The 20,676-nt window shown below is 45.5% G+C and overlaps 1 protein-coding gene across 1 annotated transcript in view; it reads right to left on the reverse strand.

The window, feature by feature from the left end:
* Positions 1-450: 450 nt before the first annotated feature.
* The window catches only part of SNRNP200 (small nuclear ribonucleoprotein U5 subunit 200), a 51,772-nt gene continuing 31,546 nt past the window's right edge, over positions 451-20,676 (reverse strand). Inside the window, exons 27-45 of the mRNA XM_083629160.1 lie at positions 20,472-20,626; positions 20,056-20,245; positions 18,052-18,225; positions 17,057-17,217; positions 16,407-16,634; positions 14,961-15,152; positions 14,529-14,707; positions 13,061-13,212; positions 7,213-7,321; positions 6,248-6,356; positions 5,830-6,019; positions 5,429-5,593; positions 5,173-5,294; positions 3,607-3,750; positions 3,240-3,416; positions 2,973-3,133; positions 2,565-2,646; positions 2,313-2,405; positions 451-910 (exon numbers count right to left, since the gene is read on the reverse strand). Of these exons, the coding sequence (XP_083485286.1) occupies positions 767-910; positions 2,313-2,405; positions 2,565-2,646; positions 2,973-3,133; positions 3,240-3,416; positions 3,607-3,750; positions 5,173-5,294; positions 5,429-5,593; positions 5,830-6,019; positions 6,248-6,356; positions 7,213-7,321; positions 13,061-13,212; positions 14,529-14,707; positions 14,961-15,152; positions 16,407-16,634; positions 17,057-17,217; positions 18,052-18,225; positions 20,056-20,245; positions 20,472-20,626 (2,927 nt within the window). The 3' untranslated portion in view covers positions 451-766. The remainder of the gene's footprint in view (positions 911-2,312; positions 2,406-2,564; positions 2,647-2,972; positions 3,134-3,239; positions 3,417-3,606; positions 3,751-5,172; positions 5,295-5,428; positions 5,594-5,829; positions 6,020-6,247; positions 6,357-7,212; positions 7,322-13,060; positions 13,213-14,528; positions 14,708-14,960; positions 15,153-16,406; positions 16,635-17,056; positions 17,218-18,051; positions 18,226-20,055; positions 20,246-20,471; positions 20,627-20,676) is intronic.

Below are 20,676 nucleotides of genomic sequence, written 5' to 3' on the forward strand. Positions count from 1 at the left end.
GACATACTTCAAACCGGGGCTAGGACAATGGGACAGCCCAAAAGACTGTGAATGGAAAAGGTAAAAATACATGCAGAGAAAGTCTAGGACTGGGTAGTCAACCCTTTTATACCTACCGCCCACTAATGCATCTTTCTTGATGATAAAATTTCCTTACCACCCACCAGTGCTCAATGGAAGCAGGATTCAGCTTGTGCCGTAGAACACCCTACCGTAAGGTTACCAAATGTCCCCATTTCCCAGAGACAGTCCCCAGATTTACAAACCAGTCCCCATACAAAATCCATTGAAGTTGGAAAATTTCCCCGGATTCATTGAAAAATTGTTGGTAACCTTACCCTACCACCCACCTAGAATCCTGAAACGCCCACTAGTGGGTGGTAGGAAACAGGTTGACAACTCCTGGTCTAGGAATTAGTTCCCCCTCCCACAAGAAAAGTAGCAAGGAGGTTGTTCCTAAATATCTTTATTTGGGAAAACAAGTAGGAACACAGCAGAACCAACTGAGTCCACTCACATAAAAAATACTGTGCACAAAACTTTTTGAGTTGCTCAGTTAAAAAAACAAAACAAAACAGAAAGGGCAGAGGTAATTTCTCGAATGCCAGTTGAAAGTGAACAGAAACAGTCAAGTACGGAGTAACCTAACTCTCCAGCCAGCAGGAAGCAGAAGTTCACAAACGTCTCTAGAAGCTGATATTGTGGACATCCCATTCCATGGAGGCTCAGAACTGCACTCATACAAGACAGAAGGTGAAGGCCCAGCTCAATCCGTATCACTGTCACTCTCCGCCTCCTTCACATCCACACTGAACTTGTACTCCTGGTCGCAGCCCATGTAGGCATCACTCATGAAATAGAGGGTGTAGTTGTGAGTCCCAGTGGCTGGTGCCACAAAGTCCAGTTTCACCTAAAAGGAGACAGAGCATGTGAAGGGTTTGCTCCACAAGGAAGAGATGGGGTGAGAAGCAAGCTCAGAGGAATGGGGCTCCATGCACACCCTGTGCTGAGAGCTGGGCAGGAAGGAACTGGAGAGGTCGCCCTCTGATATGAGGGTATAGACATTGATATGACCTGCCTAGCAGAGCAAGTGGCAGAAACAACCCATTCCAGGATTCCCACCTCCTTGCAGGGGGCCCTTTGCAGACCACTCTTCATTTTGAAGCTTCAGATTTTCTGTCAATCAGTGACAGTTATGATAAGCAGGACTGTGGGAATTCTGCAATTTAACAGAATGAAGGAAACACAAGGAAACTGGCACTGGGCGTAAGCTGCTGCTTCTAGCAAGTCTTGCCTCCCTCTCACTCTTATTGCATGGGGTGGCACTTGTGGCCCTCCAAATGTTGCTGAACTACCTCCCATCAGCCCATGGGAGTTGCAATTCAGCAACAGGTGTCCCCACCCCTGCCTTACTGCAAGGCCATGTTTTAAAGTGTGTGTACAAGGCCTGCTAGAATCCCAGAAGCTGCAGGAGATGGGTTTTCAGCCCAATCCAGGATCAGCAAACCCCAATTTGCACATGCTACATAGATCACATAATGCACTTGGATTTCCTGGGGCCAAGAGGAGTCCAGACCCTTGAGCATAAGCACAATTTTATTTTCAGTAATCCCAAACTTATCTTGTATTCTAAAAAAAATGTTGAGGCCAGTAATACCAGGACATGGTCAATAAAGCCAACAAAAATCAGACTGCTGCAAGGTGTGTCAAGCTGTCCATTTGGGAGGAGTATGAGTTCGCTAAAGATCCCACCTCCAACATCCCACACACTACCCATCCTCCTCCACCACCCCCACATGAATTCTACATGTACTATTCCTGTGATCCAAAATACGGGTTTATGGGGTGGGGGTTTAGAGGTTGAATCTTAGTCAACGCTCTCCCCTGACATGGTTGCAAGAGTAGAGCAGGCCTCTCTGGGGGTGGGGGAGCTAGTTTTACTGTGCCATCCACTATGTCCCTTCCTGCTGCTTCAGCAGGTTTTCTGAGCTGCTCAATTTTTCTGTTTGCAGCTAAGAGGCAGAAAAGAATCTCAATTGTTTTACATGAGTGATTGCCCGGATCCCTGTTATGCTGCAGCCTGTGGGAGGCCAAAGAAGCCACACCCTTATGGTCTCCCTCACTGGATGACTTTAACCTCCCCTTTTGCTTGATAATTCTGTCCCATTGGCCAAAAAGCAGGTGGTCCTTGACCTACAATGTTGAGGATGCCCTGGCCTAAAACAAGGCTCACGACAGCAGCAATTATGCCTCCCCATAAGGCTCTTCTAGAGGTGAAATGAGATCATCATGGTTGTTCCCAGATCACTCACCTTAGCCTTCTGCTGCAGCGTCAGTCTCTTGATGGAGATAAGGCTGTTGGATTTGGAGTCTCCAATCACCACCCACCAGCCTTCCTCGCGTTTCTGCAGATGAGAGGGGGAAAGTGAGGAAGACGACTTGTGACATCCTCCCTGCCCCTCTGGATCACAACCCTGTAGGTTTCAGCCCCATCCTACCCTTTGCCTCCCACAAGTGGGCCCAGCTGGATGGCATCAGCACAGGCTGGGCAGGACTCCACATACCTGTGGGAAGAGGGGCGCAATTACTGGTCCAGTGACTTCTTCCTCTCGCTCCAGCTGCACCAGTACCACCACTGGCCCTCCGCTGAAGAAACAAACCAGGTTAGACACACACACCTGGAACAATGTGCTAAGGGGGAGCATGCAAAGGTTGCTAACTGGCCTGCAAGCGGCAACGTGCATAGAAGCCCATTTGGCAGCAAATCACATGGCAAAATCATGGTCTACAGTGAAAAATCAACCACAGCAGCTTTCGTTTTGAAAACGGAGGAAGCCTTTGTTATTTTGAAGGAAACCCTCTGAAAGGGCACAAAAATGAAGAATAATGCCCTCCCCCCCAGCTAAGTAACAAGAACTGCTTGGTCAAATTTACATCTTCTGGCTTTATTTTTCATTGCTATGCTCCATTACCTGCGAATACCATCCTTTTCCACCACTTCATAGGAAAGCTCAATGTTAGGGTAGCGGTTACAGAAGCGGGCCACATCAGCAATTTGGGTATCAGAGAGCTGCAGCAGGGCGTTGCGGTCTTCGTCCTCCATTTCCATGATGTCGAATACACTCTCCACTCCCTGCAAAAGGGCAGACATGGGATAAGCCAGCCGGGGTGGCCAAGAAAGGAGCAGGTTCCTGGTGGTGGAACAACCTCCCCACCTCCCTGCCTGAGTCCGCTCTCACCTTCTCCGTGCAGCGCTTGATGTGCTCAGAGGTGAAGTGGGGCAGCTGCTTCAGGTAGGAGTCCTTTGACCACATGGCCTGGGTGACCATCTGGGCCAGTTCCATGGCAGCCAGAGCAGGACTCAGCCAGCCGTTGCTGGACAGAACATCCACGCAAGCTTGGATCAGACGAATTGCCTGGGAGAAAAGACAGAACAAAGGAGCTTAGCATCCCAGACATCAGCAGAAAAGGGGGAACAATGCCCTCAGCTAGCCAAGCTTTGAATACGAGGCCAAATGGGAATAGGCAGCATCTGTTGTGAACTCGCCCTGAAGCAGCAGGCAGCTCTGGGTGCCCCCCAGCTGTGTTTTTGCTCTCCCCCAATACCTTGCTGAGAATCTCCTCTGTGTCAGACTGGAGCTCTGCACTCAGCTGCATACGTGACAGATGAGCCTGAAGCAGAAGGTTCGTTTTGACATGGGGGTCGTTGAATTTGGGGTTATTCAGCTTGTGAGGCACTTTCTGGGCAAGCTGAGGAAAGGAGAGAAGCAACATTCAGCACACAGTAAAGTTCTCTGACTATCTCTTAGCACCAAATGCAATCACACACACAATTTGCGGGAGCAAGACAGATTGGAACGCAAAGATCAGCACCCATCACCCAGCGAGGGCGGGGGCTTGAGGTGCTGCATAAAAGACAGGCGACACTGCCATGCGGAGGACAAGTCTAGAGCTGGCAAAGATGTAGCCAGCAGGATGTAGAGGCCCTGCTAGCCACATTGGCCCACGGATCTACCATTTAGTGGTATAGGGATATATTTATTATTCAGTTTTAAAAGGTCATCACAGACTTCAGAATTTGAAACTACAGAAGTGAAAGTTCTCTGCAAACAAAACAGAGGACAAAATGTACACAATGAATACAGACTGGGGAACTTAAGTGCACATGTACAGCCCAGTAGGTTAACTGTATTTGGTTCCATAAACTTAGCTCTCAGCCACTGGAAATTTTACCACTTTTACATGCATAATATATTTTTCCCAACAAGTACCAACTTCTATTTTGGTTTTAAGTTGTTTTTTTAAAGCAGATCACACATTTAAAAAATATTTGCAACGAACATAAAGCAGAAAGAGTTTTTCACAAATGAACCATCTCCACACAAAAATCTCTGCTCAGACAATAACAATTTCCCAATTCTTTAAAACCATGTTTGCTTATCTTTAAAATATATATACATAAAAACCCCTCCTAAACAACTCAGTCTTCACCAACTTCGCACAAGAAAGGCCTTAGGAGGGAACTCCTAGTTATGGAGCCCTGCTCTGTATCCTCATGGATTTATCTCAGGCAGGTGGACGCTAGAGCAGGATCAGGACCACTTGCCCTGCATCTAGCATCTACCGTATTTTTCACCCTATAGGACGCACCGTCCCATAAGGCGCACCTAGTTTTGGGGGGGAAATAAAGGGGAAAAAATTATTCCCCCCCCCCAGGCGCGGGGCTGGGGCGGGGGAGGCCCGAGCTTCCCCCGATCCCAGCCCCCAAACAGGCAGCTCTCTGCAAGCCGTGGGAGCCCAGCGCTGGCTCCCGCTGCTTGCGGAGAGGTCCGCGAAGCCTGGAGAGCGAAAGGGGTCGGTGCGCACTGACCCCTCTTGCTCTCCAGGCTTCAGCGAAAGCCTGCATTCGCCCCATAGGACGCACACACATTTCCCCTTCATTTTTGGAGGGGAAAAAGTGCGTACTGTAGGGCGAAAAATACAGTAAATACTACTAACTTGGGTTAAATTATTGCTTCCAAATATATATTTTTTAATGTTTTGCTAAACCAGAATTTGAGAAGGACTGGGGTCCTCTGCTCTTGGAGAGAAGCCAATGGGCTGTATAAAATTTCCCAAGTCAACCAACCCACCCCCACCCCCCGTGCCCATCAAACTGAAGAGCTAACTCACCTGGCGCAGGAGGTTGTCCTCATGGTGCCGGATGGGAATGTTCTCATACTCAGCAGCATTGGAAATGATTTCAATCAGCCCTCGCACTTTAGTCTTGGCATTCAGGGACATGCTGAAGAGCTCTAGAGGTGGTGGTGGGTTTTTAATAAAAGAAAAGGTAGCATCAGGTATGAGGCTGCAGCCTCAGACAACAAGCAACACACAGCATGCCATGCACAGGTGCCATGATGTCCGTAACTCCCAGCACGCCCCTTACCAATGGTGGTGTAGTTGATGTAGTAATAAGCTGCAATCATGCCCAAGTTCAAAGGCGCCACATCCATCTCATCCTCAATGCTGATACACTTGGACTGCTCAAGGTCACTAAGCGTCTGCTCCACCAACTCTGACAGGTGGTCACTGAGATGCCTGTGTGAAACTCCTGGACAAAGAGACAAAGGAAGACAGATGCTGCACATCCACAGGGGCTGGAAACATAGGACCTTGAAATAATCTTTGTGTTTTATTACTTCAGAACCAGTACGACTTTGAGGAAGGACAGTGTGAAACGTAAGAAATAATCCTCCTCCATTCCCCTCCCTCTTGTCCAAGCTTGTGGCAGGATAGAGGCACAAAGCAACAAAAACGGGGGCAGGGGTTGGGATTCGGCTTTCCCACCTTGCAGGTTGTAGTAGTTGGGATTCTGAGTCATCCTGCGATACAAGAAGGTCCAGGTGAGATAGTCGACAGCATCCTGCTTGTTCTCAATGGTCTTGGTGACGATCTCAGCATTGAAGTGATCATGCATGCAGTGGTCTAAATGAGACTCCACTGGCAGGGGCTCGTATAGGAACTTCTTGAAGAAATCCTTTGAGTGGGAGAACCAAAGTGGCATTCTTAGTGTGTCAAACAATTTACGAGTTTCATAATGATCTCCACTCTGAACAAAGGAATACTCAAATCCAGACTGGAAGAGAAACTGTGCCTCAAGCAAACCTCATCCAGGGAACATATGGAAGAAATGTGATCCTAAATTTCTTCAGGCCCCCAGCCCTAAAGAACATGCAAGTCCACTCATTCCCTGTTGTTTGCTCACCTTCTTGGATCCCTGGCACATAATGACACAGCGCCCCTCATCGTCCTGCAGTGGGCGGTTTGCATGGCCCACCATCTGCAGCACGTCATAGATGGGGTAATCCACATACCTGGCACACAGGAAAGTAATTAACTATGTTAATAGAAGCAGAAGGCAAAAGGTTTAGAATTATGTAGAGGGGGAAACTTCTACAATATGCATGTCATGACAAATTCCAGATTCAGTCTGACTGGCTGAAAGTTAAAAGGTCAGACTTACTCTAGTTAGTTCATTTTCTGCAAGGGATGGAGGAGATCCAATGGGTTGCTTCTCCTGCTCATCCACGGATCTCCCTCCTCCACTGCACCAAATCATCACATTTCCTTGTAAAGAAAAAAGGGCAGGAGCTTGGGAAACTGAAGAGGCAAAAAATGCACAGGAATCTTCACCAAGGGCTGAGGGATCTACTTAAAGAATGAAAGGCCCACTTCAATTCCTTCTGGCCTCTTATGAGGGTACCAGTACCTGGCCACGTATTTTCAGTTGCCCAAATCACAAGAATCAGCAACATGTTTTGTTAATATGACTTTTTCAATCTGCAGAGGAATTAATACTTGGACTCTGGGTCAGATATTATATTCTGTAAACCATAGCCAAATTGCAGCTATTGATAAAGGTAATGCATGAGACACATGAAAACCCATTTTTTTCACATCAGTGTCACTCTAGGAGTAAGAAATACACATCTGGTTGACCAGCTTCTAGATTATCCCAATTGTGCCTGAGCAGCCAGGCTGAAACAAGGCCTATCTTAACAACAAAATCAAAACCAGCCCCAAATGAGATGCTCTCCTCTAGTGTCTGGGGTGAGCCTCACTTTCCCTTTCACCACCCTGGGCTTCTTTTCCCATTCTTCACTGCATAGCCCAACAGTCCTCACCTTTCCCGTGGGCCCAAAACCCAGCAACCCAACTCCCTTCACTCACGCATGGATCTTGCCATTGTAGTACTGCGTGTCCATAATGATCACCAGGTGAGAAGCTACATTCATTCCCCAGCAGAGGCTCCGCGAGGCCACCACCACCTGAATGGCACCTAACAGCAAAACAGAAGAGCAGAACTAGATGAGAACCAATTCACGGACTTCCGGAGGCGGCGCGACCGGTAATGGCTGCCTTCTCCGAGTAAGGAGAAGGGAGCTCCGCTGTAAACGGGTCGTCCGCTACGGCGAAGCGGAGACCCATTCAGGAAAACCACAGGTGGCAGAAGCCTGTGGTCTCGGGACCCGGCGGGCGCCGGAAGCAGCCCCCAAAACGTTGAAGGGACCCCGTAAGGGGCTCCGGATCGCGGAGGGGGTAGCGGCGCTGTGGGTCGTTGCGCAAACAGCGAAGTGAAGCCGCATTGCTGTTGCCGGTCAGCGCTGTCCTTTCTTCCTGCAACTTTTCTGAACTTTGGAAACTACAACCCGTGAGTAAATTTGGACATTGAAAACTTTCTGAAACTTTTGTCAACTTTCTGAAACTTTTTGAGAACTTTATGAAACTTTTAAAACTTTTTTAAAAAAGTTGAAATCTGGCTGAAAACGGAGTGAGGATAAGCAGGAAGCCCATCTCCCGCTATACTGAACTTTAAGCAAAGAGCAGGAGGAGTGGAGACAAAAAGTTATGCGTTAACTAAATGCTGGCACCCTGTTAAAGCAGTTTTCTGAGTGAAAGACTTTGAGCTATTGACTTTTGCTGGTCATATTCGGGGTGCACTGATATCCTTCTTCTGTGGCACCAGTGGATTATAAAATAAATAAGAATCTCTGGTGCTGGAGCTGCCTGGATGAGCACCAGTTTGCAACTTTGGATACATTGAATTCAGGTTTTGAAACATTCTGAGTTGGAACTGGATACTTTGAAACTGTTGCAGTCAAGGCACTGTAAGAAACGCTGTTTTGCTTTAAGTTTTACTCTGCTAAAAATAATACATTGTGGAGGCGATAGACATGGATTTAAATTTATAAGTTTAACTTGGATTTGATCTTTTCCCTGAAGACGTATTAAGCTCCCTCTAGAGGATTTTGGACTTACAGCAGTGACTTTGTTTTACTTTCCCTTTCCCGGCCTCTGTTTGACTATTGCATCTGGGACTCTGCTTTCTCATGGGAACAACTTGGATTGACCTTGGATTACAGATAACTTTGGAATGAGTGGCGCAAGGAGAAGAGGAAGGACTAAACAAACAACTCTAACTTTATCTGCAGCCTCACAGCGTAGATCTTCTGTGCCGGCCTTGCCTTCCACTTTGCCTCCAGACATAGAGGCGGCCTCCCTAATACAGGCAGGGGAGGGTGAGACAGAGGAGCTGCATCTGGGAGATATGGCTTCAGGGACAAGTAGCTCTGTCTTGGAGAAAATTTTGGAGAAACTGGAGGCTCTGGACAAGAAGGCTGATTTGCATACAGCTAAAATTGAACAGAACACAGAAAGCTTGAATAAGCTGACTGGACAAGTTGCACAGAATGCCCAGTCTATTGGAGAATTAAAGGAGGCTGTAGGTGAAAATCGTAAACTGGCTGAAGATACTAGTCAAAGATTGGAAGAACTTGAGAAAGAAGTAAGACCACTCAGCAAACAAGTTGGAGAACATCAGATTCACTTTTTGATGACAGAACTGCGAAACAGGGAGACCAACTTGAGGATACGGTCAATACCAGAGGTGGAAGAAGATAATTTTATTGAATTTCTAACTAAGGAATTTGCCAAGTTTTGGAAGTTAGAGGAAAAAGACTTTAAAATTGTATCTGCTTTCAGGCTTGGCAGAGTCAGAAGGACAGAGAAGCCCAGAGATTGTTTGATAACATTGAGATCAAAGGAGGAAAGGGACAAGATTTTGGGCCTGCACTACGAAAAGTCACTAGACATTTTGGGCAAGAGAATTGAAATCTACAAGGACATTCCTAAGCAGTTGCTGGACCTTAGATCTAACTACACGGAATTGGCAAGACTGTTGAGAAGCAACGCAATTATCTTCAGGTGGGAGTTTCCACAAGGATTATCCTTTACCTACAGAGGGAGAAAGATCAAAATCAAAACAGTGGAAGATAGAGACAAGTTTTTGGGAGCACACGGAGAAGACCTCCACAAAGGACTTGGATTGCCAGCGCCAGAACTTCCAGGGGAGCCCGCCCCCTCGGATCCTCAAGGACCGGAGAACAAGGTACCACCCCAGAAAGAATAACCAGACCTATCCAGGATGTCTCTGCAGCTTTTGAGTTGGAACATAAATGGCTGTAACAGTCCCGAAAAAAGGTCTAAAATTTTTCATATTTTAAAAAAGGAACAATTGGACATTATATGCTTACAAGAAACACATGTGATTAGGCTCCATAGAAAGGTGTTAATAAATAAAAGGCTTGGTCAAGAATTTATATCATCGGATACAGTTAAAAAGAGAGGTGTAGTGATCTATGCAAAAGAGAGCCTTTCACCAAAATTTCTCTTTAAAGATGAAAGTGGAAGAATCCTCGCAATAGAAGTACAGTATCAAGGAGAAAAAATTTTGATACTAGGAATTTATGCTCCAAATGAAGGAAAATCGGATTTTTATAAGAAGTTGCACGAGATCATGCTGGATTATCTGGATTACAACAACGTCATCATGATGGGGGACATGAACGGGGTCGTATCAACAAATATGGATAAGTCACAGAACCAGAACATTACTAAAGAGGGAAGACTACCTAAGACCTTTTTTGAAATGACTGACAATATGGACTGGGTTGACATCTGGAGAGTTAGAAACCCCCTGGGAAGAGAAGGAACATTCTTTTCTGAAGCTCAACTGACTTGGACACGAATCGACCAAATATGGATAACTAGAAGTCTGGCACCTAAGGTGAGGAAGGTGGAAATCTGCCCCAAAACATGCTCCGACCATAACGCCTTGAGAATGGATATGACATTGATCCCAATCGGCTCCTTTAGATGGAAGATGAATGATGGCCTGTTTAGAGATCAAAGAATTGTAAAGAAGGCCCAAAAAACCTTAAAGGACTATTTTGAGATTAATTTGAACACTACGGTGGAAAAAAGAACTATCTGGGATGCAAGTAAAGCTGTGATGAGAGGGTTCTTGATTCAACAGAATTCCTTAAAGAAAAGACTGCAAAATGAAAAGAAAGATAAAATTCTGGAAAGTATCAAAGAGTTGGAGAAGAAGTTAAGATCTAACCCGAAGTCCCAACCGATTCTGAGAGAAATCAAACTTTATCAGGCGCAATATTCCAAGCTGATAAATCAGGAAATAGAATGGAAGATTAAAACAATGAAACAAAAAACTTTTGAATCGGCAAATAAATGTGGGAAACTGCTAGCTTGGCAGTTGAAAAGGAGACAAAGATTAAATACAGTAACAAACTTAGAGGTTGAAGGAAGGAACATTCAGAACCCGGGAGAGATTAGAAAGTGCTTCCAGAGGTATTTTAAAAAGTTATATACTCAAGGGCCACAAGATGAAATAGAGATTACACAATTTTTGGAGAGAAATGGATTAGCAAAGCTGTCAGAAGAAAATAGAACAATTTTAAATGGCAAAATAACACGACAAGAGATTGAACAGGCCATCCTGAGTCTGAAACAGGGCAAATCACCAGGGCCAGATGGACTGACCTCTAACTACTATAAGACATTGAAGGATTATTTGATACAACCTTTGTTGGAGGTCAGTAATGAAATAATGGAGGGGAAGAAGGCGCCTGAATCGTGGAAAGAAGCATTTATCACATTGATTCCAAAGTCAGAAACTGAAAAGACACAACTCAAGAATTACCGTCCCATCTCCCTTTTAAATGTGGATTACAAAATATTTGCAGATGTTTTGGCACGAAGATTTAAGAAAGTTTTAAGTGAGATAATCCATAAAGACCAGGCAGGCTTTCTCCCGGGCAGACATATGTTTACTAACACAAGGAACATCATAGACATATTGGAACTTTTACAAACAAACATAAACACTAAAGCAGTTTTAATTTTTATAGACGCGGAGAAAGCCTTTGACAACATTTCTTGGAAATTTATGAAGGGGAATTTAAAAGAAATGGGAGTGGGACGGGGGTTTGAGAACGGGATTGAGGCAATATATTCAGAACAAAAGGCTAAACTGATAGTTAACAATGTGGTTACAGAAGAGTTTAAAATTGAAAAAGGTACACGACAAGGCTGCCCGATTTCCCCATTACTGTTTATTTCGGTTCTGGAAGTGCTCCTGAATATGATTAGGGGGGACCGGTTGGTGGAAGGAATTCAGGTCGGAGCGAAACAATATAAACTTAAAGCTTTTGCAGATGACCTAGTTCTGACATTACAGGAGCCGGAGTCTAGTTTGAAAAGAGTACTACAACTGATTCAAAACTTTGGTCGAGTGGCAGGATTTAAGTTAAATGAGAACCAATTCACACCCCAGCTGACTGTGGGGGAACACACATAGAAGCAGCGCGGAACAGTCAGCAGTTTGCAAAGTATGATTCACACACCTAAGCCCTTTTATGACATTATCCAGTGTAGAAAAGAACATACACAGTTGAAGGGGTGGAGCCTGCCACCACAATGCCACCCCTTAACATTTCTACTATATCAGATTACATCTGAAAAAATCTAGATTTCTAATTTCCTACAGGTCACCAAGAAACCTAATCACACACTGAGAATAATATTCCATAAAGGAAGATATGTAGGTTGCTTGATCTGCATCATAGGATGGCCAATTACTGAATTCTCAGGCGTGGCAAACTTGAATTTGCACACAAACTGAGTAGTTGATCGCCTTATTATTATTCTTTATTGAATTTATATACTGCCCTATACCTGGAGGTCTCAAGGCAGTTCACAATGTTGCTGGAAGAAATGCTTAGGAAAAAAAGCTTCTCAAATACAGAACACATGAGCTCAGGAAACACATACATAAGCATGAGAGGTATAACATAAAATGCTCAATATCTCCATTACTTTAAAATATTTTTTTCCCTTATGTATGAAACATTTCAACAGTGAGGCGGGTGATAAACCAGCAGAATCCCTAATCTGTCCTGATTCTCCAGTGCCAGGAACACACACTCTAGATTCCCCCGACTGGACAGAGAGCCTGGAGATAGAGAATCTCTATAGACCACAGCAACTCCCCCTCCCTGACCCTTGAGTATGGCCTGATGCTGCACTGAGCACCCAGGTGGGCACAGCTGGGTGAGACCAACTCCACCCTGTTCACACACCCAGGTTTCAGTGATACATGCCAGATCAGCCTCCTCATCCATAATCAGATCCTGGATGAGAGAGATTTTATTCTGAGTTGACCTGGCATTCAACAGCAGCAGTTGCAGACCCAAGGGTTGGCTGATATGACAACCACAATTCCCCAGGTTGGAGGAGGGGCTGGCACACGGTATAGTCACTAATTGCCTGAGCCGCGTGCCCCTTACCTGGCCTGCCCCTCCTCCCATACCATACCCCCCCCTACCCAGAACCACTGTAATTGGGGCTCCTCCTGCTCTCCTCTCCTCCCAGGCACATCCCACAAAATGCCCTTACAACTCAGTTAAAAACAGTTAAAACACTAAAAAAAAATATGAAAAACAATTTAAAAGAAGCATCTTAAATAAATAAAAATCAACAACCGGGAGCCTGATCTGACCTTTAGTCTTGTACACAGCCATCCCTGATTTACATCTTAGTTACTACCTTGTGGGTTTTTGGAATTTCCCCCCTGAATAGAGACATTTCTTTATGGTGCCTGATAATCCCTCATTTTCTAAATTGACCCATAAATCTGCAGTCTGCTCCCACCCCACTTTACCTGAGCCAAAAAGCTGCTCCACAACTCTTCGCTCCATGGAGGTCAGTCCCTCATGCAGGTATCCCACCCCGTTCACCAGGGTCTCCTTCAAGGTGTTGTCGTTCAGCTTCTCCAAGTAGGGAGCCACATCCTTCTCAGTGCAGTGCAGGAACCTGGCAAGGAGCAACAAGCCAGACCCAAGTCAGGACAGCCAGCAGACCAAGACAAACTTCCTCATTCAGTCAACAGCCTCCATCCTATCACCCAAAAGACTGGTGAAGGGTGACCCCCTCCTGTCCCCAGAACCTTAAAAGCAGACGGGAACCATCAACTGTCAGCGACAGAGTTTCTCATCAACACTTCTCATTTCCCTCAACAGCTTTTGTAAAGCAATAATTCTGCCGCAGCAGATTTAATTTCTGGACAGAAAAGTAGCAACTTGAGAAACTCTCATCTCTGCAAAATCCAGTCTACTTCCAACATCCCTTGCCCATGTTTGGCCCTCACAAACTTCATTACTTCCATATCGTCTGCCCCAGACTGAGCTAGATATCCTTCACCCCAGATCCTCCAGCATGTAGACATTAAGCACATACACATCCAGCCAAATACAAATTAAATAAGTGGGCCCATCACACCCATTCTTTCAGATTACAGTGGTGCCTTGCAAGACGCGAGTCTCTTCGTCTTGCGGGTTTTTTCATCTTGCGAAGCACGGCTATTAGCGGCTTAGCGGCTATTAACAGCTTAGCAGCTTAGCGGCTATTAACGGCTTAGCGGCTTTAAGAAAAAGGAAACAAACTCACAAGAACTCGCAAGACGTTTCATCTTGCGAAGCAAGCCCATAGGGAAATTCATCTTGCGGAATGACTCAAAAAACAGAAGACTCTTTCGTCTTGCGCGTTTTTCGTCTTGCGAGGCATTCGTCTTGCGAGGTACCACTGTATTCATATCATTTCTTTGTATAAGAACAAGCATGAAGGAGGTTTCCCAGCCCACTCACAGATCCTTATAGTATCAGTGGAAACAGCTGGTCCTAGCAAGTGTTATCCACTTTCAATTTTAACCTGAGGATGGTCATTTGTCCAGTTTTAATTTTAACTTTTATTTATTTGAATTAATTTTGGGATGCATTTTAATCAATTGATTGCTTGTTTTTATGCATATTGTATTATTTATATGATGTTAGCTGCTCTGAGCCTGGCTCCGGCCAGGGCACAAATAAATTTTTATTATTATTAATTATTATTATTATTATTATTAAATGTCAAAGTCACTGAAAGATTGCAGAGGAAAGGCGTTTCAAAGAGCAGGTCCCTCTCTATTCTACTCTAGTGTAGCTCCAGTGTCCTTTTATAGCTTCTTGCCCCTTCTCAATTACTGACAGGGGTACAATAAAAAGGAATCACACACAGGCTGCAAAATTCAGCTTCTCCTCTTGTATCATTAAGTTATCTGGAGCACAGATTACATGATGTCCTGCCCATACCTTTGTCTCTGGACATCTGATGCGCAGGTGGTGAGGATGTCAATGGCTGTGAGGCGCGTCTGCTTGCGAGACGGAACAAACACGATCACTGGCTTCTTTGGAGAGTGCTTCATGATAGCATGATAGACTGGCTTGGCCATGGACAACAGGCGGGTCTGGGTGTGGCTGATGTTGAAGCCCTAAGGAGCAGCAAAAGAGAAGAGAGAGGGTGATAATGTTGCCAAACCTCAGTGCTTGGAAGAGGCTAATGGAAGGGTTCCAGGTTTGATCCCTAGGGTCTCCAGGGAGGGCTGGAACAAAGGCCTGCCTGAAACCTTCAAGAGCAGCTTCCTGTCAGTATTGACTGTACCAAGCCGAATGGCCCTTTGAGCTAGATGAACGCCAGCTTTCTATGTTCCTAGAGTTCCCCAGAGGTGTGGGGTAGGAACTTACTTGGATGTGTAGCTCCAGGGGCACAGGGCGCACGTTGGGGTGGAAGTTGAAGGTGGCCGTGGCACTGCAGCCTAGCCAGTGGGCCACATCCTTGGCGTTGGACAGTGATGAGCTCAAGGCCACAATGCGGATGGGCCGCTCAATCTGGGAGGAGATGTAGCGCATTCGGGAACAGATCACCTCCAAGACTGGCTGCAGAAGGAAGCCAAAGACACCTGGGTTATTTCAAGCACCCTCAGCCATTCCACATCTAGATATTTCCATCATTGATTTCATTTCGCTATCCGCTCCTCCTCCATCACCACTACTAGGATCTTCAGTTTCCAGTTCTTTGCTCAACCATTCCACCTCCCTTCGATCTCTTAGGCAAACTGCAGAAGAATTCCAATAATTCCACCTCGGTGCAACCAGTTAATGTGAACAGGTGATACAATTAACAAGAGATCTCGGCAGGCTGTTTTTCATTTTGAGTATGCATAGATATGTAACTTGTATATAATTAATTGACTTTCTTTTTACAATGTTGAATATTGATATATTGTTTTTGTTTTCAGATCTCTCAAGCTGAGCTGTTCTGAAAATAAAATCCTAATTTGGCAGCAAATTAATATATATTCTCCTTTGTTTTGGGGTTCACTTTAAATGCTCAATGGTTTTTGCATTTTCTTGATGCAACCACTAACATTAATACTTCAGTGTCCACCCTCTGGAAGGCCTCATTTCGAGATGATTGAAGGACCCTGACTTTGACTAGCTGGGTAGGCAGAAAGCCTCCAAGAGAGAGATGACAGCTCTATAGGAAAAGCCCACAATCTTCACATCCAGCTGGCACCTGCTATTGCCAACTGCTATCAACAATTACTAAAATCGACAATCTCACTCATCATTTTTGATGCCCAACTAGTTCACTGGCAATATTTATTACTCAGGGGAGGGTGGGAGAACTGAGTTTTGCATCCAAATGTCCCCATGTTTAATCCCTACTATTTCCAGGTAGGTCTGGGAAAAGCTCCCTTCCGAAAACCTCAAGAGCTGTTGTTAGATTGTGTAGATAGACAATGCTGAGATAGGTGGTTCAAATGCCTGCTGACAGAAGGTGTCTTCCTATCCCTGGGTTAAGTTATCTTTGAAAACCATCAGCAATAAAATACATGGACCTGTTTGGATGCCTTGCATTCTGCTCACACTGGCTGTGGGAGCTACTTCTAAATGCAACCCCTCGTGCAATGTCAGGTGCTGCACAAGATGATGAGAAGGAGAGGGGTGCTTAGGGGATGCAACGGTTACAGATCTCTGTCTCCTTCTGTTGCCCAGAACGAGAAACTCCTCAGTACACAGGATATGCAGCAGCTCTGCATGGGAAAGCCTCCTAGATAGAAAAGTCAGTGTCCTGCTTTCTCCCCCCGAGCCCCTTTGTGATGGGCTGCATTCCCCCATGAGACTCACCCCATTCTCGCCACCAATGAGGTGCACTTCATCCACAATAAAGAGGTTGACGTTTTGCACGTTCTTGCGCTGCTTCCAGCGCCGGGAGAGGATGTCCCACTTCTCAGGAGTGCTGATTATAATGTTGCCTTTGCCCAACAGCTTCAGGTCAGTGCTGGTCTCCCCCGTCAGCAAGACAACTTTCTTGAGTAGGCGCTCTTGGAACTTCTCATACCAATCCAGGAAGATCTTCCATGGCAAAAGGAAGAGCAGACAATGTTCTTAACAGCCGTCCTTCCAAGCACTCTCTTCCTCACACACACAAAGCACACCTTCTCTAGTTTTTCTAGCTTACAACCAACAAAGTGATCATCCAGACTTATCCACATATATTCTGCAATGCTTTTATTCCATCTGTGCAGAATCTGAACTTCACTCACAAAGCAAAGAGAATAAGGAGGACAATGGGGGAAGTAAAGAGAGCTGTGTAAAATATACTTGAGTACTTGTCCCAGCTAAGGCCAACAGCTACCCCTCAGAACACCCTATCCAAACCCTCTTCTTTTGTTTTTCTGCCTACAAAGCTTTCAGTGGGAAGAGCAATTGATTAAAGCTATTCTTATCACCCTCCTGGAAAGGGCAGATTTAAAAATGATTAGGGAGTACTGTACCTGCTCAGCAAGGGCTTCCATTGGCGTGATGTAGACACAGCGGCCTTCCAAATTCTGCAGCAACATCCTCAGAATGGCAAACTCAGCACAGATCGTTTTTCCACTGCCTGTGGGAGCTCCCACAAACACATTTTCATCGCTGTTATAGACGGTGTTGAAAACTAGACCGAGAAAGAAAAGGCAGAGGAAAATTTCCCTATGGCCAGCAACAGTTACTCCAGAACCCACAAGAACCGAGATGGTTCCTTCCCCAGATGGTGCCCTCTAGATGTTTTGAACTGCAAATCCCATCAAATCCAGGCAACACAACTGGGGCCGATGGGAGCATCATAAGAATCATAGAATTGTAGAGTTGGAAGGGGCAACAAGGGTCATATAGTCCAACCCCCCGTGGGGCTCAAACCCATGAGCCTGAGATTAAAAGTCTCATGACTGAGCTCAGAGGCTTGCTGGCTGGGGCTCATGGGAGTTGCAGTTCAAACTATGTAGAGGGCACCAGTTTGGTGAACGTTGCTACAAGTGTCGGTATTTAAGAAAATAAGAAGAGCCTGCTGGATCAGGCCAATGGTGCATCGTGCTCAGCATCCTGTTCTCACAGTGGCCAACCAGATGCTTGTGGGAAACTCACAAGTGAGATCCAAGCACAAAAGGACTCCCTTCCTGTGGTTTCCAACAACTGGCATTCATCATGGCTAGTAGTGAACTTCCCCAGCCACAGACACAGCACCTGAATTTGTAACCACGTCACAAACAAGCACCACATACCAAAGTGATGTTCACAAGACTACTAGACTGAATCCCCCAGCTATGTGATGGAATGTCTGATAATTAAGACTGCAGTTCTGAATTATGCCATTTTGTCTTGCATGCTCCAGGCTGTTGGCACCTAATAGATAATACTATGCAGCTTCCCCCACCCCGCCCCTGCTAAGATGGTTCCTATTTTCTTGGCAGCCCTCCTCTTCACTGACTCAAGACCCGGCTGCACTGCCCACCTTGAGTCTGGATAGGATTGAAGAAGGGAAACTTGTCCTGGTAGAGGCTCTCGAAGGCGCTGTTCCGCAAAGCGGAGACAGGCAGTGGCTGCAGGTCCAGCAGCTCGGTTGGTGGAGGGTACTTCTCTGGAAGGATCAGGTGTCGGAAGGACACAGGCAGCTGTGTCTCACAGGCTGAAATAATCAAGCACATAAACACAAAGAAGATGAAAACAGAGGATCTAGATCTGTTCTCTGCTTTTAAAAGAGGTATTCTTTGAATGAGAAGATCAATAGAGAGAGGTCAGACCCAGAATGTTGTAACAGGGCCTGGGGGAGTCACATTTTAGCCATGGCTGTGCTTGTGCCAGGATATGGTGCTCTTAGCAAATGTTCAACAGGATCCCAGGTCTGTCCCCTAAACCCTGGAACATCAGGGTCGTCATCTTTCTTTTGTACCTTCTGCACCCTGAGCAGCAGACTGCAAAGATACTTGCATACTCAGATGCAGTCCAGGCACTCTCGTGACGGTAGTTAGGGGTAGTAGACCGGTGGGGGTCTACTATCCCAAAGCCAATAATTAAATGTCCTACGCCAATTCTGTCATTCAACAGAGGGAAGATTGGCCTCCAAGAGCTATGAAGCGTTTGGAACACAGGATGGAACAAAACAAAAAAAATGAACTTGGACTGAACAGCTTCTGTAGATCCAAGGTGAGCGTCTGTCCAAATCTGCACCCCACATAATAACTGTGCTAGGGGTCAGCTTTAAACACTTCAAGTGCTGAAGATATATGATTGCCACCTTTTTTTTTTTTTTTTGAAAAAGCATGTCCAAATTTTGGCACTCTGAGACACTTTTTCCTTCGTGTATTTCTGATGTGCTGCCCTGTTGACTGAAGATTTGGACCAACATATTTAAAGACTTTAACTGGTTATCCATATACCATCTGTGGGCCCTGTAGTGTCTTCAAGACTTTGGTAATTCACAGCCAGCTATTCCTTTTGGCCGTATTCTGAGAATGCTCTTGTCAATCTTCTTAGGCCAACTTTTGTTTGAGATATGAGTACCGTGTCATCAGCATATAGTAATAGATGGTAGTAACTGTGTAGTAATTGTGGCCAACCAGTAATAGTAATTGTGGCCAGTTTAGGGGCATGATACTCTGGGGGTGTATATATAAATTAAATAATGCAGGAGCTAGGATACAACCTTGCTTAACTCCCTTTGTAGCTAGTATGCAAACTGCGAGCTGCCTGTTTGTAGAGCAACGCACTTTCAGCATGGTGTCTTTATGTAGACATTTAACCAAGAAAAACAATCTTTTATGTATTCTCAAAGAATTTGACTTATCCCACAGTCTTACTCAAGAGATTGATTTGAATGCAGTTTTCAGGTCTATGAAAGCTGCAAATAGCACACTACCTGGTTTCTTAACATATTTATCTATAAAATGGGCTAATACAAAGCAATGGTCTGTGCTGGATCTACCTTGTCTACTCTAGCTAGCATAGTACAGGTGATGCGGCCTTTCCGGAAAATTTTCAGGAGTTAGGGTAATATACACTGGGAAATTTTCAGTTTGCAACATGAAAATTTCTGATGCCCTAAATAGTAACTTAATTTAGCATGTTTATTCTATTTAGTAAACAAAGCTTAAGAACTGCCCAGCTTGCTTAAAACTGCATTTGCAGTTTGCATCCATTCTTCATTACCAATGAACTTAGGATACGGGACACTTTCCATGGAAAAATTTCCACTCTGCATCACTCCTGTGGCACAACCGACCTCTTATGAACTATTGAAAGGGGTCCTGATTTGGCCCCACCTGGGCTGGCAATGTGTAATGTGGGTGGTGCTGGTGGGCTTTCATCTTTAGGGGAGCAAGAGGGGGCAGAAACAGCTAGAAAAAAGACTTGACAGGCAAAGAACACGTCTGGGCTCCCCCCTACAATAGACTGTTCACACTGCAGACCCCAGCTGGGGAGCTGGAGAACATCCTTCCGCAAAAGAATGGGGACTTACAGAGCCAGCGATCCGAGACCACCCGGATAAAGTATTGTGGGGGGAGAGGCTCAAAGACCGGCACAAAGAAAGTGATGAGGTGTTCATCCTGAGCATACTTGGCCTTCAGAAGGAAATACTCGTGATGTAGGATCACTTCACTGTCCACATCCTCCACCAGGATCCAAAAGGCCTCTGAAGAACCATGCACCTGGCCCAAGAGAGGAGAAAACTGGGATTTAAATACTGGCCCCAAGTGAAAATTCTTGCTCTCTCTGTGTACTGTTTAAGGGGTGCAACTTGTACTGCTGCTACCATTCAGTCCCCATCAATCCCTGTTCCATGAGCTGCCTCCACCTCAAACTAGCTACCCAGCAACCCTCCCCACCCCACCTTACTGGTGGCCATTACTTCAGACCTCCAGGGGGTCCCTTTACCTTTTCATCCCACTGGAAATCTGGGGTAATTGTCAGCTCTACTTTCAGAGTGGACCTGGTGATGGGCTGCAGGTGGACAGACAACTCCAGTTTGGGGAACAAATGGACATATTTGTGGATTGTCTTCCCCATCTTTGGCATCCGAATCAGCTCCCCTGTAAAAGGATGGTATTAAAGAAAAGACGAGTAAGCATGTGCACAGATG

This window comes from Podarcis filfolensis, assembly GCF_964270895.1.
Source record: "Podarcis filfolensis genome assembly, chromosome: 8".
Lineage (NCBI taxonomy): Eukaryota > Metazoa > Chordata > Lepidosauria > Squamata > Lacertidae > Podarcis > Podarcis filfolensis.